Source organism: Somniosus microcephalus, chromosome 18 (assembly GCF_052327205.1).
Source record: "Somniosus microcephalus isolate GS21.2 chromosome 18, FLI_Smic_1.0, whole genome shotgun sequence".
Lineage (NCBI taxonomy): Eukaryota > Metazoa > Chordata > Chondrichthyes > Squaliformes > Somniosidae > Somniosus > Somniosus microcephalus.
In genome coordinates this window covers 19,989,641-20,017,526 of record NC_141004.1, presented here as the reverse complement: position 1 = coordinate 20,017,526, position 27,886 = coordinate 19,989,641, and the positions used below count along the sequence as shown (strand labels likewise).

The 27,886-nt window shown below is 45.0% G+C and overlaps 1 protein-coding gene across 3 annotated transcripts in view; it reads left to right on the top strand.

The window, feature by feature from the left end:
* The window catches only part of LOC147105085 (solute carrier family 41 member 1-like), a 66,805-nt gene that overhangs the window by 27,767 nt on the left and 11,152 nt on the right, over window positions 1-27,886 (top strand). For all 3 annotated transcript variants that reach the window (XM_086011162.1, XM_086011161.1, XM_086011163.1), the window contains exons 3-9: window positions 3,958-4,065; window positions 8,934-9,005; window positions 10,988-11,132; window positions 12,495-12,641; window positions 16,206-16,353; window positions 19,199-19,278; window positions 21,750-21,884. In XM_086011162.1, coding sequence (XP_085867288.1) covers window positions 3,958-4,065; window positions 8,934-9,005; window positions 10,988-11,132; window positions 12,495-12,641; window positions 16,206-16,353; window positions 19,199-19,278; window positions 21,750-21,884 — 835 coding nt within the window. The remainder of the gene's footprint in view (window positions 1-3,957; window positions 4,066-8,933; window positions 9,006-10,987; window positions 11,133-12,494; window positions 12,642-16,205; window positions 16,354-19,198; window positions 19,279-21,749; window positions 21,885-27,886) is intronic.

The window sequence follows — 27,886 nt, the reverse complement described above, 5'->3', positions numbered from 1 at the left end:
TCACATTCCCAGTACTCTTGGAAGCTGTAGCTCGGTTGGCAGCACACTCGCCTCTGAGTCGGAAGGTTGTGGGTTCAAGACCCACTTGAGCACATAAATCCAGGCTGACACTCCCAGTGCAGTACTGAGGGAGCGCTGCACAGTCGGAGGTGCCGTCTTTCGGATGAGACGTTAAACCGAGGCCCCGTCTGCCCTCTCAGGTGGACGTTAAAGATCCCCCTGGCACTGTTCGCAGAAGAGCGGGGGAGTTCTCCCCGGTGTCCTGGCCAATATTTATCCCTCAATGAACATCACTAAAAAAACAGATTATCTGGTCATTTTCACATTGCTGTTTGTGGGAGCTTGCTGTGCACAAATTGGCTGCTGCATTTCCTACATTACAACAGTGACTGGTGAAAGCTGCACAACATACTATAGGAATTAAACTATCCGCTGTGCAGGATATCTACCCCGAGAGGTGCCGGGGGAAGGCCCCGAGAATCATCAAAGACGCGAGCCACCCCAGCCACAACCTCTTCGCCCTGCTCCCGTCCGGTAAGAGATACCGAAGCATACGGTCTCGTACCAGCAGGTTTCGAAACAGCTTCTATCCCCAGGCCATAAGACTCATGAACGAATAATTTATTATTATTTATTACTGTTTTATTTATTATTACTGTATTTCTATTAGTATTTTATCATTGTTATGCCATATTTATTCCAATGTTGGGAGGACTCGTAAAAATCAACATTTCATTGTGCAGTACACACGTCTGCTGCATATATGACAAATAAAATTGAATTGAATTGCCTACAATTCAAAAAAGAACTTCATTGGCTGTAAAGTGCTTTAGGACGTCCTGAGGTTGTGAAAGGCGCTATATAAATGCAAGTCTTTCTTTTGGATACATAATCATTGGCTCTGGTTGGTTTGGTCTTGGATATTTCAGTAATTGTAGGGCTGGCTGTTAATTGGCGACTTGTGTGTTTTTTGGGGAATGCGCCCACTCACCGTACAATGAACCATTCCCAAGCCTGTGACTAAGCGTTTGATTTGGTGTAAGAGCACCTTGGAGTAATTTGTGTTTTAATTCACTGGGGTGGACCAAAAGCGGATTGAACACGCGGTGAGTGAACATCTGGCACCAGGAGTGTCTAAGCTTTTAGTTTTCATGGGCTGCTTGGGTTTGTACTAAGAAGCCTTGTGGGTCTCGCACAGTTGGAATCCATGTTCCCGTTAATGTGCATTTTATTTCAAACTGCTGATAGTAATAGATCCTGATGTTCAGATTTAGGATTGACAAGCACAAATGGAGCGGAGTTGCGTCCCGAGCTGGATTGCCAAGGCCCAAGGGCCCTAGATAGGACATGTCTGATGTAGCCCTACTCTCTAGCTCATGACAGCCCAGGAGCTTTACAAATAACGTCTGTCAATCTTAAACCTCCGCTATTTTCTTTTTTAAACATTTTGATGAGAATGGTCGCTCGCCCAATACCAATCACATTAAACATCATCAGAATTCTTCAAAGTTAAATTTGGGCAAAAATCAAACACCGCCTAAAAAGTTTGACAACATTGTACTTTTGGTGCTATTTTGCTAAATAACAATTTCTGATTCTTAGCTAGTTGTTGAGTTACTTTGTACGGGAATATAAATCCTGGCCTTCTAAACCAAGTTCCCAAGTTGAGCTGCCGGCATCTGCCCCAGAAGAGGACTGGCCCGGACCTCCTGAGGAGGTGTGGTGTGGAGAAAGGGAGCCAGGGTGGGGGGTTGTCTCTGTGCAGAGCAAATTTCAAGCTCGGCTTTCCTGTCCAACCATCTCTGAGAGATCCAGGATCGTTGGAACATTGCTGTTGACCTAGTTGGAACTGGCTGGGAGAAGTTACTAAGATCATCAGTTTTAAGAAACTGCATTAACACCACGAGAAATCCAAACTTATGCTAGGTTGCTTCAACACTACTGGCATTCAATAGTGTTCATTTCATTCAATGGTGCATGATACAACTCCCTCATACTATTGGGTCCATTGGCTCATATGAGTTGTTTGCCATTATTTTGTCAATGCTCATTTAAAACTGTTTCACTTCAACATCTACCTGTAGACCAAAAATAATGGATTTGATTCCAATTCCTTGTAAATCTTTTGGTGTCAGGGAGTGTATTGATGGTGAAACTCCCTCATGAGTACAGATCCTATGGTATTGGTGAGACCGCACCTGGAATACTGCGTACAGTTTTGGTGTCCATACTTAAGAAAGGACACACACACTTGCTCTCGAGTCAGTACAACGAAGGTTCACTCGGTTAATCCCGGGGATGAGGGGATGGACATATGAGGAGAGGTTGAGTAGATTGGGACTCTACTCATTGGAGTTTAGAAGAATGAGAGGCGATCTTATTGAAACATATAAGATTGTGAAGGGGTTGGATCGGGTGGATGCAGGGAGGACGTTCCCGATGATGGGTGAAACTAGAACTAGGGGGCATAGTCTTGGAATAAGGGGCTGCTCTTTCAAAACTGAGATGAGGAGGAACTACTTCACTCAGAGGGTGGTAGGTCCATGGAATATGCTGCCCCAAAAAGCTGTAGAAGCTACATCATTACATAAATTTAAAACAGAAATAGACAGTTTCCTAGAAGTAAAGGGAATTAAGGGTTACGGGGAGCGGGCAGGAATTTGGACATGAGTCTAGGTTCGGATCGGTCATGGCCCTGTGGGTAGCGGAGCGGGCCCAGGGGCCGTGTAGCCTGATCCTGCTCCTATTTCGTGTGTCTAATTCTGTTAGATTCAGGAGATGGTTCTGTGATAGTGGATTGGCGGTTAGGATCAGATCAGCCATGATCTTATTGAATGGCGGAGCAGGCTCGAGGGGCCGATTGGCCTACTCCTGCTCCTATTTCTTATGTTCTTATGTTGACTATTAACTCAAACTAGCCTACCACTATTTGGCATGTCTAGGTTGCCATATTGAGCTCTAGAAGTGAATGGGCTGGAGGGAGTATCTGGATGGAAGAGAACAATGGAAAGACCATTTTATCACAAAGTAATAACAGATGAGGGAGGCCATTTGGCTCATCTCAGCTCATCCATCCAGAATGACCCTAAAATCACGCTCATTGCAACATCCATTGGTTTCTTAAATGACTCCAGTCCATATCATGCATTTCTTAATGCTCAAATCATACTACCAGTTGGTGATATTGATGACTATCTCGGCTACATTTTGTATAACATGTCATTTTCTCCTGGCTTGGAAGCAGAAACTTGATGATGGGTGTCTGACGATAGGGCGGGGGAGGTACATCTTAAAATATTATTCAAATGGTACATCTTAAAATATTATTGAAACGGTACAGCTGGGCAGTGCAGTCGTATTCCCGAAGGTTTCCATACAGTACTACAAATCTAGTGTTATAAATTAGAAAGGATTGGATGATTAGTACAACAGTTTCCGCAAATATCACAGCAAAATATAACCTTGTTATCAATAACTATAACAATAGATGCATAATCATATATTATACACATACAATAATTTCCATTTGTGGGGAAGAGTAAAACTAGAGGCTATCAATATAAGATAGACACCAAGAAATCAAATAAGGAATTCAGAAGAAACGTCTTTACCCAGAGAGTGGTGAGAATGTGGAACTCGCTACCACAGGGAGTGGTTGAAGCGAATAGTATAGATGCATTTAAGGGAAGCTAGATAAGCCTATGAGGCAGAAGGGAATGGAGGGTTATGCTGATAGTTATATGAGGAAAGATGGGAGGAGGTTCGAGTGGATCATAAACGCTGGCATCGACTGGTTGGGCCGAATGGCCTGTTTCTGTGCTGTATATTACAGCAGGACGACCTAAGTTGGCCTTGTGACGAGTTACCATAATATCAGCATTGATGTCTGCCGACCCTTTTTATAAAATCCTCTCACGTATACACTCATCCACTCATTTCTCTTTCTTTCTCTTCCAGCACTGGAATGTGTTTAAGGAGGTGACCGAGGTTTTCATTCTCGTCCCTGCTTTGCTTGGTCTCAAGGGTAACTTGGAAATGACCCTCGCCTCCAGACTCTCTACTGCGGTGAGTAAATTGTCATTACAGCTACAACAACAACCTGTACTTGTATAGCGCCTTCAACGTAGTAAAACGTCCCAAGACATTTCACAGGCGCCCCCAAGTGCAGTGCCCCTAACGCCACCCCGACTAAAATTCACTAACTCAGGACAGACTTGGGGAGTCAAACCTGAGACCTTCATGGTTTCGTACCACAGTCAGCAATGCAATTACCTGCTAGGCAATCACTCACATTTTCTTGTACAGTACATTTTTTTTTTTTAATTTAAAAATGTTAACAAAATATTTTTAAGATACAGGGAAGTAGCATCTGCTGCTGAAGTGCTTAGTGTACAGTTTGGAGAGACTGTTTGCCTGACCAAACAAAAGGTTTTACATCTAGCATACTGATTTCCTGAGCGCCTTCCAGTGGACATCGTAAAATTCTTTGTTCCGCTTTGTCTTTGCAACCCTCACACCTGACCCCTCCCCACAAAAAAAAATTGCTGGGGCGTGCATAAGTAGCAGTGAGCTTAGGATTGTTGAAAAAAAGTGTTCAGACTTCTAGTAAAAAAATTAGTTGGTGGATTTGTCTCGAACACAATCTGATGAAATTCTGAGCTCAGCTAAGGTCTTATCTGTTTTGTTGGTTTTGGCTCAGTGTCTGGCTTTGTTTGTCAAAACGACCTGAAAATCCAAATCAAGGCTGTCGTTTGTGCAATCATGTTGAGGTGGAGGACTTGTCATTCGCTTCTTTCAACATTACATATTCACAATAAAGCCACCAGAACTACATTGACGCGACACAAATTCAATTTTTTGCAAGTTGTACTCCTTAATTGCCTTATGTTCTAAAGAAAGAAAGAAGAACTCTCATTTATATAGCGCCTTTCACGATGTCCCAAAGTGCTTTACAGCCTGCGTACTCTCTGGGTAACCATTATAGAGTTACGTAAAGCCCAAGATTGTAACGTGTAAATCTATCATTCACATCTTGGACAACCCAAGATCTTCCATAATTAATAGTGTAATTCTTTCCATGTGTATCCTTTTTGTTTATTTCACTTTGCATTGCGCTTTACTTTTGAAGTGTAGTCACGACTTCTTGATGCATGGACTTTACCCCACAGGTTTTCAAACTGGGGTCTCCAGACCCACAAAGTAAACGGGGGCAGCACTAAAATTGGACTTCTGCACTTGTCAACTTCGTAGCTCATTTTCTGCAATTGTAGATTTATTTTTTCCACCGTGGGTAACTGATGTCGCCTTTTGTAATTGAGGGCAAGGCGTCCCCAGTTATGTCCCACACCCAGAAAAGTTTTAAAATGCCAATTAAAGAACAATGCTGTGAACTATAATGTAGTCGTGGGAGGGGAGATTTTGCTTAAAAAGAAAATTAATTCACTGCATTTTCAGAAAACTTGCTGATTTGGTGTGAAACAATCTTTTAAAGTTTCTAAATGGACCACATTTTTTTTTTTAATGGAAAGTTGTGCACACAAGTTCTCATTAACAATCTGAAGCTTCCTTCATGTTGGTTTTTGGCCGCTGTAACATTGTTCTCGAGTAACCGGGTTTTTTTTTTTAATAAAGACCCGTGGTCAGGAAGACCTATTTTCTACTAACGTGCAGTGGTCAAAATGTCACAGCCACGATGCGCTGAAAGGTGGCGCCCCCACAATGCCAGAAGCTGGCTGCATATTACAATAGTAAATGTGGGAGAGCGGTGCAGCCAGCCCTACCAAGACTCGGTGTGCAATGTAAAAGCAGCTCGAGCTGTATTGCAGCTCCAGCCCTTTTGGTTTTTTACCATGGCACTCATTTGCGCCTTTTCAACCTTGCCCTATGACCCCCCCTGGCCATACACCTTGGTTCCTCGATATGTAAAAATATTGTTGCACAGATTTGGCGCGTAGAGCGACGTGCACTTGGCCTTTTACTTTGAAGTGTGGCATCACTAGCAGCTTGGCACATGGCCGTGAACTCGCTTCACACAACGTGATTGGGACTGTTTGCTCGCATGGAGGGTAAACACTGGCACGGACTGATTGGGCCTCAGGCCCTGTTTCCGTGTTTTAACTTCTAGGTAATTCTATGAATACACGTATGGAGCTCATTAGCCTGGGAAGACACGTAGCACCTACACCTGGAGCAAATGCACTTTACGAGCCACTTCTGGGAGTGCTGGCTCTTTGATCAAGGCTGTGGCTGTGTTCGCTCCTCCTCATCCACATCATTCGGTGGAGTACTTCCACATTTTGCAGAGAGCATCGTCACCTCTTGTATGCTGAAGAAATTAATCCAAGCCTTCCACCCTTGGATAATCTTTTTGAATTAATAATGGACCTTGGGTAGAAACACCTGCTATGAAATTCAAACAAAATCTTAATTTTGTCTTCCCTCATAATTTGCATAAATGCCGTGATATTTAAAAATGGAAACTTTTGCAATCAAAGCGCACAATGTGCGCTCCTTATTTTTTTTTAACAAACGACTAGTGTGGAAACTGCTTCAGGACTTCATTCTCTTTCTTCTGGCCTTCCCCCACCCCTTTCCTCCCTGGACTTTCTTTTGCTGGGACTTGTGTTGCCTCCAATAGTCCTGACCATAGATTGGGCAGCAGGGGAAGCACACACAGCCCTTCGAAACCCGGTCTGGCAATGCCTCGATTTTTAAAATTCTCATCCTCGTTTTTAAATCCCTCCTTGGCCTCACCCTTCCTTATCTGCGTAACCTCCTCCAACCCTATAAACCTCCGAGATATCTGCACTCCTCCATTTCCAGCCTCTTGCGCATCCCCGATTTTTAATCGCTCCACCATTGGCGGCCGTGCCTTCAGCTGCCGAGGCCCTAAGCTCTGGAATTCCCTGCCTAAACCTCTCCGCCTCTCTACCTCTCTTTCCTCCTTTAAGACGCTCCTTAAAACCCACCTCTTTTCTGCCCTAATATCTCTTTACATGGTTCAGTGTCAAACTTTGTTTGTAAACGCTCCTATGAAGCGCCTTGCGATGTATTACTACATTAAAGGCGCTATATAAATGCAAGTTGTTGTTGTTTAGCCCTTCCTGCACACTACATGAAACTGTGTGTGCCTGTGGTTGGGCAAATACATCATTAAATCAAAGTCACTAAACACTGCAGGTCCAAACAAAACAAACATGTACATATTGTACCTGAGTTTCCACAGTACCCAAGGAAGCTCCAGCTACAGTGAGCGATACAGAAACCTAACTGTAACCCTGACCCATAACCGTAAAATCCTAACCCGAAACACTAACGTAATCCCTAACCCCAACCCATAACTGTAACACCCTAACCATAGCCCTAACGTCTATCACTAATCCCTAAAGTTTATGTTAATTGTATACGTTTTCAATTCCCTCCTTGGCCTCACCCCTCCCTATCTCTGTAATCTCCTCCAGCCTTGCAACCCTCCGAAATATCTGCGCTCCTCCAATTCTGGCCTCTTGAGCATCCTCGATTTTAATCGCTCCACTACTGGCAGCCGTACCTTCAGCTGCCTAGGCCCTAAACTCTGGAATTTCCTCCCTAAACCTCTCTGGTTTTTAAAACCTATCTCCACCTGTCCCGATATGTGGCTCGGTGTCAAATTTTGCTTGATAACGCTCCTGTGAAATGCCTTGGGATGTTTTACTAAAGAAGGACTTGCATTTATACCGCGCCTTTCTCGACCTCAAGATGTCCCAAAGGGCTTTACAGCCAGTTACGTACTTTTGAAATGTAGTCACTGTTGTAATGTAGGAAATGCAGCAGCCAATTTGTGCTCCGCAATCTTCCACAAATGGCAATGTGATGATGACCAGATAATCTGTTTTTGTTATGTTGATTGAGGGATCAATATTGGCCAGAACACCAGGGATAACTCCCCTGCTCCTCTTCGAAATAGTGCCATGGGATCTTTTACATCCACCTGAGAGAGCAGACGGGGCCTCGGTTTAACGTCTCATCTGAAAGACGGCACCACTGACAATGCAGCGCTCCCTCAGCACTGCCCTGGAGTGTCAGCCTAGATTTTTGTGCTCAAGTCTCTGGAGTGGGACTTGAACCCTAAAGGCACTATATAAATGCGAGACGTGGTGTTAGGGTAAACCCTTTGTTAAACAGCATTTCTAGATTCACCTTGAGAGCAACAAAAAAAAAAGCTCCTCTCTTGGGTTGGTTGTTCGGTCCTCTCCCTGTTGTGAATTGTAACATTCTATAATTTTTTTAGGCAGTTTCATCTCCCTTGAGAATTGCTGAAGAATGAAAGTATCTTTATAAAAGAAAATTGAATGCAACTTATAAACATCTGCTCCTACTGGCATTTGCCTTGAGGAATGGAAGAAAAAAAAGCTGTCATAGAAAATGCCATAGAAATCTTCAAAATTTCTTTTGGCACGTGCAAGCGAAGGGTTTGGTTCATTAACAAACCAGTCCAATTACAGGAAACTCTCTTTTTACCGGCACCTAAATAACCGGAAATCTCTCTTAACCGGCAAAATTCAGGAGTAGGTTCAGGTAAGTTTTATTTCATATTAGTGGCCGTGTAACCGGGGTTCCTGGATCTGTGGCCGTGTAACCAGGGGTCCTGCACCTGTTGCCATGCAACAGGGACGCTTGGATCTGTGGCCGTGTAACCGGGGTTCCTGCACCTGTTGCCATGCAACAGGGACGCCTGGATCTGTGGCCGTGTACGGGGCTCTCGTACCTTGGTAAGTATACCTCTCTGTAATCCGGACTTTTTGATCAACCGGCACCACGCCGGTCCCGTCGGTGCCGGATAAAGAAGAGTTTCCTGTATTGTGTTAGCACAAAGTGTGGAAAAAGTACTGAACTTAAGACCTCATCTTTTGACGTGCTTACACGTTTGTGTTCTGTTGTTTGTTCTTTCACAGGCCAACATTGGGCAGATGGATTCAGCCGCAGAGCAATGGAAGATGATCACAGGAAATCTGGCTCTAATTCAGGTGAGTGAGCAATGGAGCTACAACCCTTAGTGGGTTGACTTTACTGGTAAATATTGGGAATGCAGGGTAACCCCGAACTTAATTTTTTTTAAGATCTTGCTGTGATGAAAGAATTCTTCAGGTTGTTCGGATGTACGTGATAGGTAATCGCTTCTTTAAAAGAAAGAAATGCCCCAACAATGTGCCTCAGCCCCACCCTCACAAGAGCAACCCCCATCTCCACCAGGGTGATGTGTTTTCCACAAACACTTACATACACAATGGATACATGGGATTGGTTGGAAGTTATGAACCTAATCAGAGGATTAATATGAACTTTGCTTATGTAGTTACTGAATTTGAGCACTTTATAAATATTGTCTGAATTGGAAAGTTAATTACTGTCTTGCAGTTATTCCAAGATATCCTTATTTTGCAACGGTTGTGGTTAATTTAAAAAAAAAAAAAATTCCCATTCTATTTTATGTTCTGCTCTTCTCACCGGCTCATGCTCAGGTATGCTGCCGTGGGCAGTGACTGTCCTCCAGTACCTATTGCAAGTGGCCAGTCTTTGTGTGGGTCCAGGTAGTGTACAAGCTATTGCAATATGCAGAACAAAACAGCCCTGCTCTCACTGGCCATGCACTCGTGCCAGCAAGGGTCACTGGTTTACATTCAGGAGTGGGAGCGCTAACTGCTTTCCAATTCCTCTCCTTCCACCACCCACCCACCCACCCTGTCTGACCGAGGCTGGAGACCCTAAGCCCAGCGTAGTGGCTCACTACTATCCCAGCTAAGATAAGCCAAGGGTTATGGGGAGCGGGCAGGGAAGTGGAATTAAGGCCAAGATCAGATCAGCCATGATCTTATTGAATGGCAGAGCAGGCTCGAGGGGCCGAATGGCCTACTCCTGCTCCTACGTCTTATGTTAGTCATAGAGTTATACAGCACAGAAAGAGGCCCTTCGGCCCATTGTGTCTGCGCCAGCCATCAAGCCCTATCTATTCTAATCCCATTTTCCAGCACTTGGCCTGTAGCCTTGTATGCTATGGCGTTTTAAGCACTCATCTAAATGCTTTTTGAATGTTGAGGGTTCCTGCCTCTACCACCCTTTCAGGCAGTGAGTTCCAGATTCCAACCACCCTCTTATAAATGTGCACAGACCAAAGATTGAGTTTGTTTATTGTATCACACCAGGTGGTGCATTCACATACTAAGTCAGCATCAACTGGTTCGATTCCAGTGTATTTTATTTTACATCAACAACGATCAATGACTTGACATTGTTCACAATCTGGATGAAGCCATTACTTGCAGTTTAGTGAGAAATAGTTTGCAGTTGATTTTACTGGGAAACCACATATATACACTATTGTATATAATAGTTCTAATAAATTTTAGCATTTTTAAATATAATCAAAAAAGGTGGTTTAGGTTTTTCAAAAGCAAACGTTGGTGCTATGTAGGGATTGTTCTTGGAGCCCACATATTGTGTAGCTGAGGGAGGGAGGTTTAAGTAAGGATCGACCGTCTGTAAATGCACCTAGTACAATGAATTAAGGGATTCTGGAGCTGAAGGATGATTTCAGAGACGGTTGATTCACATTTAGACTCTCCCACTTTTCAGTGACGTGGAGCCCATGATTACTCTTTGGTCAGAAATCAGGAGAAAGCCTGTTTTTCTCCATAAATAACAATCAAGTGACAAAATTGCAGGGACGTGTGGTTTTGAAATGTGCAATTTCTGAGAATGCAATTTTGTTGGTTAGTTGTTAGAGAAAATAGGCCATTTCTCTGCTTTGTTTAAAGCAGAATTTCAGACCCATACAATGTTACTGTACAAACCTTCTGTCAACAACCAAAAATAAAATGGCCATGTAACCCTGTCTGGGTCAGAGACCTGGAAAGTTTGTGTTTGTGCTTGTCCCAACCCAATAACTAAAGCTTCCTTGTGAACAGGACTTTTCGACGTTAACTTTTTTTTGGTTTTTTTCCCCTCGTAGGTCCAGGCAACGGTGGTTGGTTTCCTGGCATCCGTGGCTGCCGTGGTGTTTGGTTGGATTCCCGAGGGCCACTTCCGATTGGATCACGCTGTCCTCCTATGTGCCAGCAGCATGGCAACAGCGTTTATAGCTTCCCTCATATTGGGTAAGACGGGTGCTTTGCATCACCCTGTAACCAAGAGTGTCTTTTGTTTGGATGCCATTTCATTCGTCCACTGCGCTGCTTATCTTTCCCCTGTGGGCACCAATCTACAAATGGGGGCCGATTTCACGGACCTGTTTTAGCTTTTTTGCGCAGCTAATTTTGCTTCTTTGAACATTGAATACATGAAGTACACATCAAACTGCTAATATTATCAATATGGACCCAAAACTAGGGGCCATAAATATAGGTTAGTCACTAAGAAATCCAATAAATAACTCAGGAGAGACGTCTTTACTCGAGAGTGATGAGAAATTTGGCACTGGTTACCACAGGGAGTAGTTGAGGCGAATAGCGTAGATGCATAAAAGGGGAAGCTAGATAAACACGTGAGGGAGATAGGAACAGAGGTTATGTTGATAGGGTGAGATGAAATAAATAGAGTGGGAGGAGGCTGGTGCGGAGCATAAAAATAGTTTAATCTCTTTCATTTCCTGCCTTTTTTTCTCAGTTCTGTAGAAGGGTTTCGACCTGAAACGTTGACTGTTTCCTCTCTCCATGGATGTTGCCTGGCCTGCTGAGTTTTTCCAGCATTTTCTGTTGTTGTTTTGGATTTCCAGCATCTGCAGTTTTTTGCTATTATACACATAGGCCAGTTGGGCTGATTGGCCTGTTTCTGTGCTGTAAATTCTATGTAATGTGATATAAGTTACAAGCCAGTTGGAATAGTGGCGAGTGTCTTGTACAAGAAACGTAAACAAAGTATGGACCGAGTAAACGTAGTTTTGGATTATTTTCCCCGCTCCCACTCCCCATGCCTTCTTACTAACCTAGTTTTGTGACACAGCGTGCAAAAGTTCATTGTACAGTCCCCACCACTTGTACCATTCACACTTACCACGGGCAGCTGCCTATATTGGGCAAATAGCGATAACCATTTGCCATAAGAGTCAATTTACAAAGGCAGCGCCTATGACATGTCCAGCTATTTCGGACAATAAGTTCTTCGCACCTTCGTTATCTTAGTTTATATTTAAACCCCGTTGTGAATCATTCTGTGTTTGTTGTGTGTGTGTGTGTGTTCCCTGACGGCAGTGAAATTGACACGAATCAACTGAGCGGCCTGCGGGTGGCGCTATCCAGGGAGAGTATAAATACTCGAGCACGGGCCCAGCTTGTGCAGGACATTCTTAACAGGAACTCGAAGACACAACTGGACTTCCATGTTGTAAAACAGTTGATTAAAGCTTTGTTTAACGCTTAGACCAAGTGCCTAGTAGTTTTCTTGCATCAGAAATATTGTTAGTCATCTTGTATTAACTTGCGTAGGAAAAATTACTAATTTTATTGTGGTTTCCCACCCAGGGGTAATCATGGTCGGTGTAATTATTGGCTCGAGGAAGATAGGTATAAACCCTGATAATGTTGCCACGCCCATTGCTGCTAGCCTTGGGGACCTCATCACATTGGCACTGCTGTCTGGAATCAGCTGGGGTCTCTACATACAGCTACGTAAGTCATATTGAAAAATGCAATGCTCGCTATTATTTTGCTTGTTGCCACGGTGGTAACTTTTTTTTTGCGAATAGGGTGCCTGCAGCAGATGCAAATGTGGAGCTCGTCTACCAGAAATAATTACGAACGGGATTGATGTGACTAGCTATACGGTGTACAAACTCTTGGGGTAATCTGGCCGTGGTGGGGGTGGGTGGTTCAGTAGATCAGTGTGTTGCCCCTCGCCCTCCCCGGCCCAAAGAAGCAGAATTGATACATCAGCCATCAACTTGAATATAACCTCAAAACTATATGTGTTGCAATGACGTTCCTTGTAGAGCAAGACCGGAATTTTGCCGGCACTCAGTGGACGGGACGGGTGATGGGTCAGCTGAGCAGACCCAACGAGCAGTGGCGGGGGAGGCAATTAAAATCATTAGTGGCTTGTTTACAGCCACTTATCAATTTTTTTCCCCAGCTTTTTGGATTTGACAGGTCACCCACCGGTTTCCCGCTGTGCCTAGACCTTGTCTGTGAAGCTGAGGCGGGAGGTCAGTGGCCATTGAATCAGCTGATGGGATGACAGCTTCAAATGTCAAGTCAAAGCTCCTAACTGATTGAGATATGTTCCCTTAACCACTAGCTTCTCTAAACTGCATTTCCACTACAGATTCAGGATGCTGCAAGTCTTTACACAAGTCTCCATCCAGTCTGACCTTATTACCTCTCCCACCATTGACAGACCACTTCTGTAATCCCTACTTCACCTGCCATCTATTCCGTCAGCATGATTGCCCTTGAAACTCTCTCACCTTGAACCTCAAAATCCCACCACAATCAGCCCCAACACCAGCAGCGCCAACAACACCACCAACTTTCTCAGCAATCACCTGATGCTGCACAGGACAGAGGGCATCAGCACCCGACCACATTGCTGCCAGGGATGGCCTCACCATAGCAAGATTTACTTCACAGCCAGGTCCTCCTGACGACATCCCTGCTTGTGCCCTCCTGTGCAATGTGCAACCAGGCTGCGTTGATGTCCTGGGGAGGTCTCTTCCGCCCATGGGTAGGGAAGAGAACCTCACTGCGTGCTGCGACTCCCTCCTTAAGCATATGGAGGGAGTCATGGGAGAACCTAGGTGCAGCCGTGCACCTCTGTGCAGTGCTTGTCAGTGTTTGCAGCACCTTAATGCTGTAGAACACTGACAGCGCAAATGTCAAACTAAATTTGAGGAAATGGCTGATGACGCGTGGTAAATGATCTATCATGAGACCCGCTTCCTTCAATTGGCTGGGAAACTCGCTGGGCGGGCTTAACAAGCCCAATCATTGGAAAGTCATTTCGGAGGCTGGGATGGAGCCAGCAGCGGGGCCGAGACCCGCCACTGACATCACCCGCCGAGGTAGGGTAAATCGCGGCCCTAGTGTCCTGTAACGTCGTCCTGAGAACATTGGGAGGCAAGGCTTAGTTGCCTTGATGGCATTCTAATTAAGACCCTTGCCATGTACAAGTATTTGTAAAAGCTGAAAAATTATGGGTCATGTCGTACTTTGTAGCAAATCTTAACTTTTATGGGAAAAGTACCAGTTGCTGTCTTTTGGTGGAATATAACCTTGATACAATGACCACCCCATCAGTCTACTCTCAATTATCAGCAAAGTGATGGAAGGTGTCATCGACAGTGCTATCAAGTGGCACTTACTCACCAATAACCTGCTCACTGATGCTCAGTTTGGGTTCCGCCAAGACCACTCTGCTCTTGACCTCATTACAGCCTTGGTCCAAACATGGACAAAGGAGTTGAATTCCAGAGATGAGGTGAAAGTGACTGCCCTTGACATCAAGGCAGCATTTGACCGAGTGTGGCATCAAGGACCCCTAGTAAAACTGAAATCAATGGGAATCGGGGGAGAAAGCTCTCCACTGGCTGGCGTCATACCTAGCACAAATAAAGATGGTTGTGGTGGTTGGAGGTAAATCATCACATTGCTGCAGGAGTTCCTCAGGGCAGCGTCCTAGGCCCAACCATCTTCAGCTGCTTCATCAATGACCTTCCCTCAGAAATGGGGATGTTCACTGATGACTGCACAGTGTTCAGTGCCATTCACAACTCCTCAGATAATGAAGCAGTCCATGCCCGCATGCAACAAGACCTGGACGACGTTCAGGCTTGGGCTGATAAGTGGCAGGTAACACTCGCACCACAGAAGTGCCAGGCAATGACTATCTCCAACAAACGAGAGTCTAACCACCGCCACTTGACATTCAATGGCATTATCATTACCGAATCCCCCATCATCAACATCCTGGGGGGTCACCATTGACCAGAAACTTAACTGGACCAGCCACATAAACACTGTGGCAACAAGAGCAGGTCAGAGGCTGGGTATTCTGTGGCGAGTGTCTCCCCTCCTGACTCCCCAAAGCCTTTCCACCATCTACAAGGCACAAGTAAGGAGTGTGATAGAATACTCTCCACTTGCCTGGATGACTGCAGCTCCAACAACACTCAAGAAGTTCGACACCCTCCAGGACAAAGCAGCCCGCTTGATTGGCACCCCATCCACCACCTTAAATATTCACTCCCTCCATCACCGGCGTACCGTGGCTGCAGTGTGTACCATCTACAAGATGCACTGCAGCACCTCCCAAACCCGCGACCTCTTCCACCTAGAAGGACAAGGACAGCAGACGCATGGGAACACCACCACCTCCAAGTTCCCCTCCAAGTCACACATCATCCTGACTTAGAAGTATGTCACTGGGTCAAAATCCTGGAACTCCCTACCTAACCGCAAGTTGGGAGCACCTTCACCACACTGTCTGCAGCGGTTCAAGAAGGCGGCTCACCACCACCTTCTCGAGGGCAATTAGGGATGGGCAATAAAATGCTGGCCTTGCCAGCGACGTCCACATCCCATAAAAACAAATCAAAAAAGAAATTCTGAGTCTGATTTTCCCCCAATCCCTTTTATTATCTCCTTTTTCTCTCACCTCTCCCAAAGGTGCTGGCTCTTGCTGGGGAATGGTTTTACCAGCACCAGAATGTCACCACCACCGCCTCCACAAATGGCCACTCTTCCACGTGCGAAGTGAGAATCGACAGGCAATGCAACTGTGGGAGGCATCACAACTGACCCCAATCTTACCCTCTCCTGGTAGCCACACCTCCACGGTTTCCAGCAGGGGCCCACTGGATTGGAAGCTCCCTGGTGTGTGTAACTCGGCAGCACACTGGGTGGTGCATTTTCCCACTAAACCATCAGATCGATTCTCAACATCGATCAGATTTTGCGAGTGGTGTTTTTAACACACTTGCATGTATGGCCTGTTTAGGGATTGCTGTTGTGTTGCTGATGGGAAGAGTCATGCTGCTGGATTAACCAGACACGGCTGAACCATGGGTGCAGTTAGTGAACAATAAAAGCGTTCCGGCTATTATCCTCATAATGGATCAAACACTTGGCTTGAACAAAAGCTTTTACATGAATTCAGACTGAAAGTTTGAGACCTATTGTAGGTATTGCTGGAAATGTTATGTTTGTATTTAAATGCTGTGACTATTTTTGTAATTACAGAGGCACATCCTTACATCAACCCACTAGTGTGTGCTTTCTTTGTGGCTCTGGCTCCTCTGTGGATCATTATATCAAAAAAGAACCCAGCTACACGAGAGGTGTTGTACTCTGGCTGGGAGCCAGTTATTATTGCCATGACTATTAGCAGGTACTGACTAATAAAGCTTTACGATCCTAGCTTACTTCACTTGCTAGTTCTAGTGCGCACAAGTTTTGCTTCGAATTTTATTTGCTTTTTCGTGCGCCGTGGCCATTACCAATTTGGGTCTGCCGTAAGTAATTTCTCGGGTGTAGAGGCATCAGTCGCCCCCTTAAGAAGCATGAGGGTCTTGCCTTGATGGGATCACTGCTCCATATCTACTGGCCTGACAGCCTGACCAGGGAGGGGGTATAAGAACATAAGAATTAGGAGCAGAAGTCGGCCATACGGCCCCTCGAGCCTGCTCCGCCATCCAGTAAGATCATGGCTGACCTTCGACTTCAACTCCACTTTCCCGCCCGATCTCCATATCCTTTGACCCCCCACCCCCCCTAGAGTCCAAAAATCTATCGATCTCAGTCTTGAATGTACTCAGTGATTCAGCATCCACTTTGGGGTAGAGAATTCCAAGGAAAACAATAGCACACACCCCTTGTGACCTGCACTGGATATTCGTGTCTTTCTCCCGTGCATTTCTTCAAACTCTCCAAAGGCAGACTGAGCAAAGACTTGGTGAGTCGAGGCTTGATGTGACTCGTTAAAATGCTTTATTTCGCAGCTCATAAACATAGAAACATAGAAGATAGGAGCAGGAGTAGGCCATTCGGCCCTTCGAGCCTGCTCCGCCATTCAACGAGATCATGGCTGATCATCCAAACCCTAGCACCCGATCCCTACACCGACAGCCATCCCACCCAAACCCTATCCCCGTAACCCCACGTATTTAATCCCCCCTAACACTACGGGCCAATTTTTTTTATCATGGCCAATCAACCTAACCCGCACATCTTTGGACTGTGGGAGGAAACCGGAGCACCCGGAGGAAACCCACGCAAACACGGGGAGAATGTGCAAACTCCACACAGACAGTCACCCGAGGCCGGATTTGAACCCGGGTCCCTGGCGCTGTGAGGCAACAGTGCTAACCACTATGCCACCGTGCTAAACCTACAGAACAACCGTTATGATCAGATTCACTCGTTTTTGTCAATAAAACTCAATATAATATAAAAATAATGAAAATAACACACTACCCCACTTCAGTGGGTCATCTTACTTGATTTAAAACTAATTTTGTCCCTTCTTGCCACTCTCCCATCTTTTTTGCTTTTCTGCCTACTCCGCAACCTGTCTTCGTAAAGCCCCTCACTTTTTTTAATTCTCTTCCTTTTACAGACTGAGATCGAAGATTTTTTTTTATGCAATTAGTATGATTGTGTCCTTTTCAATTACCCGGACCAGCTAATGAATTTCTGATTGTTTAATCTCCGGTGAAAACAACTTTGAATTAGCATATTAACTACCTTTCATCTAGGAGTCCTTTTATTCCTTAAAATTGAGAATACATTTTTGCTTAAAAAGAAAACTCAGTTTTAAAAGTAACTCATATTTTAAATCCTACCTCCGGAGAAAAATGGTCAAATGATCCCAAACTGTGACAATGACAGGTTCACAATAAAGGTCTGTTTGAGGTTACATGTGACATTTGCTGAACTTGGCAACCAGTAGTGAATATAATGGTTGTGAGAAGTGTGAACAACAAGGAACCGCATCAGCATTCACCCAGACTTCTGATGAGCGAGATCTGTTTTGTTCAGTCAGGAACAAAGGATTCCATTTTCCCAAGTTTTTTTGTTGGAAATGACTAACTTTTTTTTTCAAATCAGAAAGACAAATGCTATTAATCTTAACAGCAAAGCTAATTTTCCAGTAAAAAAGCCCATCTGTACCCAAGCAGTGAGTGGGAGGAACCTAATGAAACGTCAAGCTTATTACCTTTAGCTAAAAGAGCATGTCTGAAGGTATTTATAAAAACTATCTGTTTCTATTGAGAATGGGCCTATATTCTCGAAAGTTTAGAAGAGTGAGAGGTGATCTCATTTAAAAAAAACATATAAAATTCTTCGAGGACTTGACAGGGTAGATGCCGAGAGGTTGTTTCCCCTCCCTGGGGCGTCTGGAACGAGGGGTCACAGTCTCTGGGTAAGGGGTCGGCCATTTAGGGTGGAGGTGAGGAGAAATTTCTTCACGGAGGGTGGTGAATCTTTGAAAATCTCTACCCCAGAGGGCTGTGGATGCTCAGTCGTTGAGTATATTCAAGACACAGATCGATAGATTTTTTTTGGACACTAAGTGAATCAAGGGATTTGGGAATAGGGCGGGAAAGGGGAGTTGAGGTCAAAGATCAGCCATGATCTTATTGAAAGGCGGCACTGGCTCGAGAGACCGTATGGCCAACTCCTGCTCCTATTTCTTAATTTCTCATTATGTTCTTACTAAACCAATTTGCAGCCTAGTTCATAGTAAAGTCTCTGAGTTTACACTTGCAAAACTTTTCTTGTCCATTTGTAAATCTGCTGGGATCTTAACCTGGACTGCCATCGTTGTCTTCAACTTGTTCATAAGAAGAAAGACTTGCATTTATAGAGCGCCTTTCACGACCACCAGACGTCCCAAAGCGCTTTACAGCCAATTAAGCTTTTTTTTGAAGTGCGGTCACTGTTGTAATGTAGGAAACGCGGCAGCCAATTTGCCCACAGCAAGCTCCCACAAACAGCAATGTGATGACGACCAGATCATCTGTTTTTGTTATGTTGATTGAGGAATAAATATTGGCCCCAGGATACCGGGGATAACTCCCCTGCTTTTCTTCGAAATAGAGCCATGGGATCTTTTATGTCCACCTGAGAGGGCAGACGTCTCATCCGAATAATTTAACGACAACTAACTTTGAACATATTACAAGATGTTTATTTGCGCTGTGCTGTAACTGTGTAATATGATTGTATTTCAGTGTTGGTGGACTGATTCTAGATAAAACTGTATCCGATCCAAATTTTGCAGGGATCGCTGTTTTCACTCCAGTTATCAACGGCAAGTACATTTATTCGTCTGCTGTGCATTTTTGTCATACTATGAGGCTCAGAAAAAATAATATATGAATGCGAGGAAGTCAGTTTTAACTTTTGGTGGGAAAAAAAAACAGGTTACAAGAAAAAATACAGGCAGAGATGGTACGGAATGGTGTGTGGGCTGGGGGTGTGTATAACAGGTTATGCCACATCCTGCTTATACAGACTAAAAGGGAAAAGAAAAACATTGTTTTCAATCGGTATGTTGGAAACATTTTAAGGATGTGGATTTTACTGAAATTAGACTCTCAGAGCTTCAATAAACAGACAGCAATGATGTTTGGTAGATGAGTGGGTGGCGCCGGAGGTTGAAAATCACAGGTTTCTTCCACTGTGTGCTCTGGCATCAGAATGCGCAGTAAACATTGTGGGCCCGTGATTATCCGCACATCTGTTTATCTGCATTCTCAGTTATCTGCAAATGTTTTTTTGCAGGGGTTGGGGTGGAGGGGGGGAATCCCTGCAGGAGTTGGGGTGGGAAGGGGGGGGATCCCTGCAGGAGTTTGGGTGGCGGGGGGGAATCCCTGCAGGAGTTGGGGTGGCGGGGGGGAATCCCTGCAGGAGTTGGGGTGGAGGGGGGGTGGGCGGGAATCCCTGCAGGAGTTGGGGGGGGGGGAATCCCTGCAGGAGTTGGGGTGGGAAAGGGGGGGGAATCTCTGCAGGAGTTGGGGGGGGAATCCCTGCAGGAGTTGGGGTGGGAAGGGGGGGATCCCTGCAGGAGTTGGGGTGGGAAGGGGGGGGGATCCCTGCAGGAGTTGGGGTGGGAAGGGGGGGGATCCCTGCAGGAGTTGGGGTGGGAAGGGGGGGGATCCCTGCAGGAGTTGGGGTGGGAAGGGGGGGGGGAATCCCTGCAGGAGTTGGGAAGGGGGGAAACTCTGCTTTCAAGTTTTTAGGGACCGGCAGGTCTGCTCTATTTGTCCTGTTCAGGATTCAGACAAACTGGCCCTGTGTTTGGCTGATCGGTGAGGGGGAGGCATTCTCTGGACCCTGCTATTCTGTGAAAGTTGCAAACTCTCAATCTTCTTAGGCGCCATCTGATCCATTAAGCGCCTATGTAAAGTTGGCAGGCTGTAATTTACCACTGCCGCCAGTGATGGCGATGTAACATCCCAATTTCATGTCTCCTGGCCTATGCAGCAGTGAAACTCCCATGCTCCAAACAACTCTGTACTTCTCAAATTGCCATAGATTTTGCTATTTAACGATAAATAACAAACTCAAAGTGTATAAAAAATAAGCACGAATGATTTTTAAAATGGGGACTGAATTGCATCTGAGCACCGAGGTCCAATTAACCTCAACCTCTAGCCCCTCTTCACCTGAAGACTACACTTGGCCTTGACTCCCTGTGAGCAAAGCTGTAAGAGGTTGACGAGTCATATATTAAATTTTTTGTGTATAGCATGCACTTCGTGCAAGTTTTGCACTTAACAGCAACAATAAAAACTTTCATTTATATAATGCCTTTAAGGTAGTAAAACGTCCCAATCAATGAGCCCCGTGAGCTGCACTTTGTTCCGCGTGGCCGGTTTCTTTTAATGCGCGGTCCCTTTAAGTTTCTGCGCAGCCGCGGTTTTTACAGTGTAAAAGCCGGCGAGAGCAGCACCTTGCAGATTGCTGCGCGTGCTCGCACCTTAGCGAGAACATTGGTCACCAAGGCACACGGCAGCAATGATTATTAAACATAATTTGACACACAGCCGCCGTGTAAGGAAACACTAGGACAGGTGTACAAAAGCTGGGTCAGAGAAGTAGGTTTTTTTTTAAGGAGTGGCAAGGCTTACTTCCTGCATCACTTTCCCTTGTCACGTTTCACCCGCCACATTTTGTTGACGATGAGCCTATTGTTAGAAAACATCGTATCCTCCAACTCACGGGTGAGCAGTGATCGCCCAGCATAAGGATGAAAGTTAGACTGTTCAGTTGAACAAAAGTTTGAAAAAGCAGCAGTTTTTTTTAATGTAATTTTTCTAAACAGAGTAAGATTTCTCTGAAAAAAACGAGATGTGTTGTAGTCCTTTGTTTACATAGAAACATAGAAGATCGGAGCAGGAGTAGGCCATTCGGCCCCTCGAGCCTGCTCCGCCATTCAATGAGATCATGGCTGATCATCCAAATTCAGTACCCTGTCCCTGCTTTCTCCCCATATCCCTTGATCCCTTTAGCCTTAAGAAATATATCTAACTCCTTCTTGAATATATTTAATGAATTGGCCTCAACATTTCACCTCCACAGGTTCACCACTCTCTGGGTGAAGAAATTCCTCCTCATCTCTGTCCTAAATGGCTTACCCCTTACCTTTAGACTGTGACCCCTGGTTCTGGACTCCCCCGCCATCGGGAACATCCTTCCTGCATCTAGTCTGTCTAGTCCTGTTAGAATTTTATACATTTCAGTGAGTTTGATCTGTGTCATCTTCTCCTTCTTCCTCAGGTGTTGGTGGCAACTTAGTGGCAGTGCAGGCCAGTAGAATTTCTACCTACCTCCACCTCTCCAGTATGCCTGGTGTTCCGCCGGAAAACATGCACAAGACCTGCCCGAGCCCTTGTCGCACTTTCTGCAGTTCAGGTGAGAGCCCCTCCTTGTGCAGTCAATAAGCAGAGCAATTAAAATACAGGAAACCTTGTGCTATCCGGCACTGACGGGACCGAGCTGTTGCCGTCCCATCAAAACTGCCGGACAAACCAGCGCTAATGTTGAAACATACGGAGATTTGGAGCTCCGTATCTGGCAACAAACCCTGCAACAGCTTCTAAACAGTCGGCCGTACCTTGCAAGTGTCTCTGTAGCTTAGCAACAGCTTCAGCGAGACCTTGCAGAGCCTGACTGGTGGGGGAAAAAAAAGCAACGAAAACGAAACGTCTCCTGATTTTTGCCAGTGGCTTGAGCATTCCGGACAGTTAACCTCTGGATAATCCAAAGTTTCCTGTACCAGCTTTAGACCTCACGCGATCCATGGTTCATGAGTGAGTGTGTGTGTGTTTACGAAGCCCAGGTGAAGGGCCAAGGCCCTTGCGAAGGACATCAATCACTAAAGTTGAAAATACTAGGAGATAAGGTCATGTAAATTGATTAGATGTTGTCGAGCTCGGGTTTTATTAGTCTGTCGGTGAACGAGAGGGGAAAGAGTTGCCACAGTTCTGAGAAGAAGATGGTGTAAAGATCTTGAGGTGATGATGGAAAAACAGTCCTTCATACCAATGAGAAACGAGTGAGCAGGAGAACACTGAACAAATCACGATGGTCATTTTTTATTTTCACTAAAGCAACAAGTACCACAAAACGAAGTGAATTGGTCAAGTAATTTCTTAGTGAGCTTTTTCTACCATGTTTTCCCTCTTTACTGAGGAGGGAGAATGTGTAGAATATCAGCGCTAAGGAGCACCCTGGGAAACTTCCATTTTCTGTTGAATAAAGTCCTGGCCTCTCCTCATGCATACAACCAGCAAATCGTTTTACGGGGAGCTAGCTGTGAATATAAACCCCATATCCTGTCACTCAATGGCACAGCTCGTCAGTTCTGCCACCTCCCTTCTGAGACGGGTGCTTGGGTAAGGAAATCACTTGATGTAAAATGTGTCCTACTAATTAAGTATTAATTTTTAGGAGTGATGAATTTCTAGAGCTTGATTGTTTTTAGAAAGTGGTAGCCTCATAGCTAACCTGTCTAGCTCAATCATCTGTGACATATTTTAAACAGTTGGTTCCTGTGTACTGGAGAAACCCTGCACTACAACCGAGCATTATTTAATTTTACCAGAAGGGGGCACCATTCCTTTCGGCTTCCCACATTGTCTCCTGGACAATGACGGACTAATGCTTATCTTGTCTCTGAAGTTCTGCTGTGCATTTTTGTGTGGAATTTTAGCAACTATGTGAAGCAGACTATTTTGATACTTTCCTTCATCAAATACGATTTAACAGCATTCCAAGTTTTGACATATGAAAGAAAGAGAGACTTGCATTTCTATAGCACCTTTCACGACCACCGGACGTCTCAAAGCGCTTTACAGCCAATGAAGTACTTCTGAAGTGTAGTCACTGTTGTAATGTGGGAAACGCAGCAGCCAATTTGCGCACAGCAAGCTCCCACAAACGGCAATGTGATAATGACCAGATCACCTGTTTCTGTTATGTTGATTGAGGGATAAATATTGGCCAGGACACCGGGGATAACTCCCCTGCTCTTCTTTGAAATAGAGCCATGGGATCTTTTATGTCCACCCGAGAGCAGACGGGGCCTCGGTTTAACGTCTCATCCGAAAGACGGCACCTCCGACAGTGCAGCACTCCCTCAGCACTGCCCTAGGAGTGTCAGCCTAGACTTTTGTGCTCAAGTCCCTGGAGTGGGACTTGAACCCACAACCTTCTGACTCCAGGCAAGAGTGCTACCGACTGAGCCACAAAATCAAATAAAAGTATGAGTAATGTTGACTGCTGGAGGCATTGGATGGACACATAAGATCTGCAGCAGTGGACTTAGTGAACTGTGACTTTATTGTACAAGAACCAATTAAGGGCAGTAACTACAGCCTCAACTTCTATTCACGCCACTAGCCTAACCAGAAGCCACATTTGTCTTAATAAATATATATTTGTAATCAACAGTAGACTGTTCTTCTTTTAGAAGTGTGGTAATGTCTATTGATAGCTCCCTGCGCTCCCATCATGCACTGTTTCTAGTCACTCACCAAAGACATTTGAGAACTAACAATTATAAATTATCCATCTATATAATTAAATGTTGTACCTGGTGCCGGCCTATCACGTAGCATCTTAAAGGCATCGCACCAAAGCACCACAAGTGAAGAGTGATTGGCTGAAATGAGAGATTGGCCCAGAAATTCGGGTCGGGGGCTTCCCGCGGGTGCAAGCCCCCGACCTGCACTTACCTAGCGCGCCGGCCGTTGAGCTGTGGGCCCGCGAGGGATTCCGATCCTGGGCCTCCTCCAACTGTCAGCGCGCAGTGCTTGTGTATCCCAGGGGCGCAGTTAGTTTGAAGCGTCCCCTGGGATCACGTGGGCCATGGAGAGCCAATGGTAGCAGGGAATGATTCATTCATAAGTTTGACAGGAAGAACTGTCAAACCTATAAATACTATAAGCCCCAAAACATCAAATAATTTTTTTTTTAATCACATTTTTAAAATAACTATAAATTACATGAAATAACTATTTTAAACAATAATTTAAATTTTTGAAAAAATTAATTACATTTTCTAACGGGGCTAAAAATAAACTTACCTTTCTTTAAAGTATTTAAAAATAATAAACCTGTGGAAAAAATGTTTTAATTTTAATTAATTCATCACTTACCTTGTTAAAAGCAGGCCTTGCACCTGCTTTTTAAAAGTGTAACTGCTGGAGACTTACCCTCCCGGAAAAACCTGGAAAAAAAACATAAGTTCAATGCGTACGTGCTGCCTCTCCGGCGTACGCGTTCGACCAGTGAACCCCTTCTTTCAGGGGAACGGAAGTGCCGGTTTCCCGCGCATGCGCAGTGCATGCACGAAACCGGCACTTTCGTTGGGCCTACGCGTGAGTACCCCATGCGTACTCACGCATTGGGACCCGAATTTCTGGGCCATTATCTGTTAAATTACCAAACCGATATGCAAGAAAAGAAAACTTGCATTTCTGTAGTGCTGTTCATGACCTTGGGACATCCCAAAGGGCTTTACAGCCAATGAAGTACTTTTGAAGTGTAGTCACTGTTGCAATGTAGGGAAACGTGGTGGGCAATTTGCACACAGCAAGCTCCCACAATCAGCAATGTGATAATGACCAGATAATCTGTTGTTAGTGATGTTGGTTGAGGGATAATTATTGGCAAGAACACTGGGGAAATCTCTTCTCTGAAATAGTGCCACGGGATCTTTTACGTCCACCTGAGAGAGCAGACGGGGCCTCGGTTTAACGTCTCATCCGAAAGACGGCACCTCCGACAGTGCGGTGCTCTCTCAGTACTGCACTGGGAGTGTCAGCCTGGATTTATGTCCTCAAGTCTCTGGAGCGGGACTATGAACCCACAGCCTTCTGACTCCAAGGCGCGAGTGCTACCCACTGAACCAAGCCTTAAAATATGCAGTTGACTAAAGCTGAACAAATAAAAAGTTCAGCTCAGCCAATGACCACCAACAAGGAATGAGTAAGTGGGAGAAAATGGAGGAATCGCATTGGTCAGGTTTTCTTTCCAAAGCCCCTTTTCACGAAACAGCAAGTACCACAAAACCGACCAACTTGCTCAGATAATTTCCTCTTGAGTTTTTGTCTGCCATTCTGACGTGAGTATGTACTGCTAGGTGTATCATTAACCGCACAGGAAAATTACACTACACTAAAAATATATATATAACTCAAATAGCCCCAAAAATTGTTAATGTATATTAAAATTACCTGTGATACTTTTCTCTCTGATATCCTTGCCCTTCTGTCTAGAGCTTGAGTTAGAAATTTCACCTTTTGGTGTGTGTGTCACTGTCCCCTCCTTGGAGCAAGCTCTCTCACAGTTGGCAGATCGCTTCTGTCATCTCAACTTCAGCTGCCATCTATTCCAGCAGCATCGGTGCCCTTGGAAAAAATCTCACCTTGATCCTCCGAATCCCACCATGATCAGCCCCAACACCAACATCACCAGGCTCACCAACATCACCAGCAACAGCACCAACCTGCTCCACAATCACCTGATGCTGCACAGGACATCAGCACCCGACCACATTGCTGCCAGGGATGGCCTCATTATGGCCAAATTTACTTCACTTGAAGTTGCACAACCTGGCTTCCACATGATGCGGCAGGTTGGCACACCCAACACCATAAAGCAGCCCTACAATGCCCAAGCCATTCCTTTCACACTCATCACCATTGCGGGGGGTACCCTTATGCCTCGCCATTCAATGGAACTCACTAAGCCACTTCCAAAGGTGCACACAAATCTGTCAAAGAAGGCAAAGTGTTGAAAATAAAGATTTCAATGTTTGGCAACACATCAACAGAAACTTTACATCAACATTGGTGGAAACACCCAAGTGTCCACCCTTGTGTGTTGTTAGTTGGTATGATTGGACAAGGATGAGGATGAGTGTGAGGGGTGGCTAGTGAGATGGGGAAGTGATCATGTAGATAGAGAGAGAGGGATAGGTGGAGATGCAAGGTAAGTTGGTGAGTAAGGATGTGCAGGAGTAGGGTAGGGAAGGCAGAGTGATGGGGATGTGATGAGTGGCACAGCAGGATGAGGTTGAGTGTGGCTTTGCAGTAACGTTTCGTGATTCACTGAGATCATTGAAAGCTTTGCGCCACTGCAGCCTGGTCCTCCTGATGACATCCCTGCTTGTGCCCTCCTGTGCAATGTGCAACCAGGCTGCATTGGTGTCCTGGGGAGGTCTCTTCCGCCAATGGGAAGGGAAGAGAACCTCCCTGCATACTGTGACTCCCTCCATAAACATATGGAGGGAGTCACAGCACCTCAATGCTGTAGAACACTCACAGCACAACTGTAAAATGAATGTGAACATGGCCCCTTTAAGAAAACCGGCTGATGACGCTTTTAATTGGCCGGGAACCTCGTAGGGCGGGCTTAACAAGCCCAATCAATGGAAAATTCTTCTCTAAGAGCGGGATGGAGCCGGGAGCGGGATCCCAATCTGCCACCTACCTCAGCCACACTGAGCCCGCCTCAGTAGACAAAATCGCGGCCACAAAGTTCAAATGGAAAAAAATAATGGCATTTATATACCGCCTTTCACGACCTCAGGGTGTCCCCAAAGCACTTTACAGCCAATGAAGTACTTCTGAAGTGTAGTCACTGTTAATGTTCCCTCTTTTTTTGGTACTGAGCGGGCCACAAACTCCTTTGAACGCGACCTTTTCGTCCGTGAGCAAATTTTACAGCAACAACTGTTACAACAACAACTTTTACAACAACCACTTAAAAGCATATATACAGTAATGCCATATTGCCACCCCACCGTCTCAAATCATGAGACAATCAGACAAGATTTTAAACAAGTTTAACATAACTTCTCTGCTTTTGAAATGAACCCCAGTGCTTTATTTGCACTTTTGAGGCTGTTTTAACCTGCGTTGCTACTTTTTAATGATTTGCAAATCTATACCCCAGATCCCTTTGCAACTCTACCCCAGTTAGACTCTTTTCCGAGGATTAGGTAGCCTCCTACCAAAATGCACCACCTCACACTTATCTATATTGAAATTCATTTGTCATTTACATGCCCATTCTGCAAGTTTGTTTATGGTAGAATTAATTAAAAGCTTTTAGTTCATCATGTAAAAACTCTATTTAAAAAAAAAAAAAAATACTTGTCAGAAATGACTGGGATATAAAAGAATTGCATAATAATGCATTAACACTTCAGAAACGTCACTCAGTTACACGGTTATGTATCGACAAACAATCCAAAAGGTCATGGTGAGCTGAAAGAGGCATATCTATTCGTGCAATTAGTATTAAATTTTAAAGTTTTCAAAGTATTAGGCCATCCCTCATGTCAATATAGCAATGGCTTCACAAGCAGCAGGAACAGCGACTTTCCTATGGTGCTGATGTGTTGT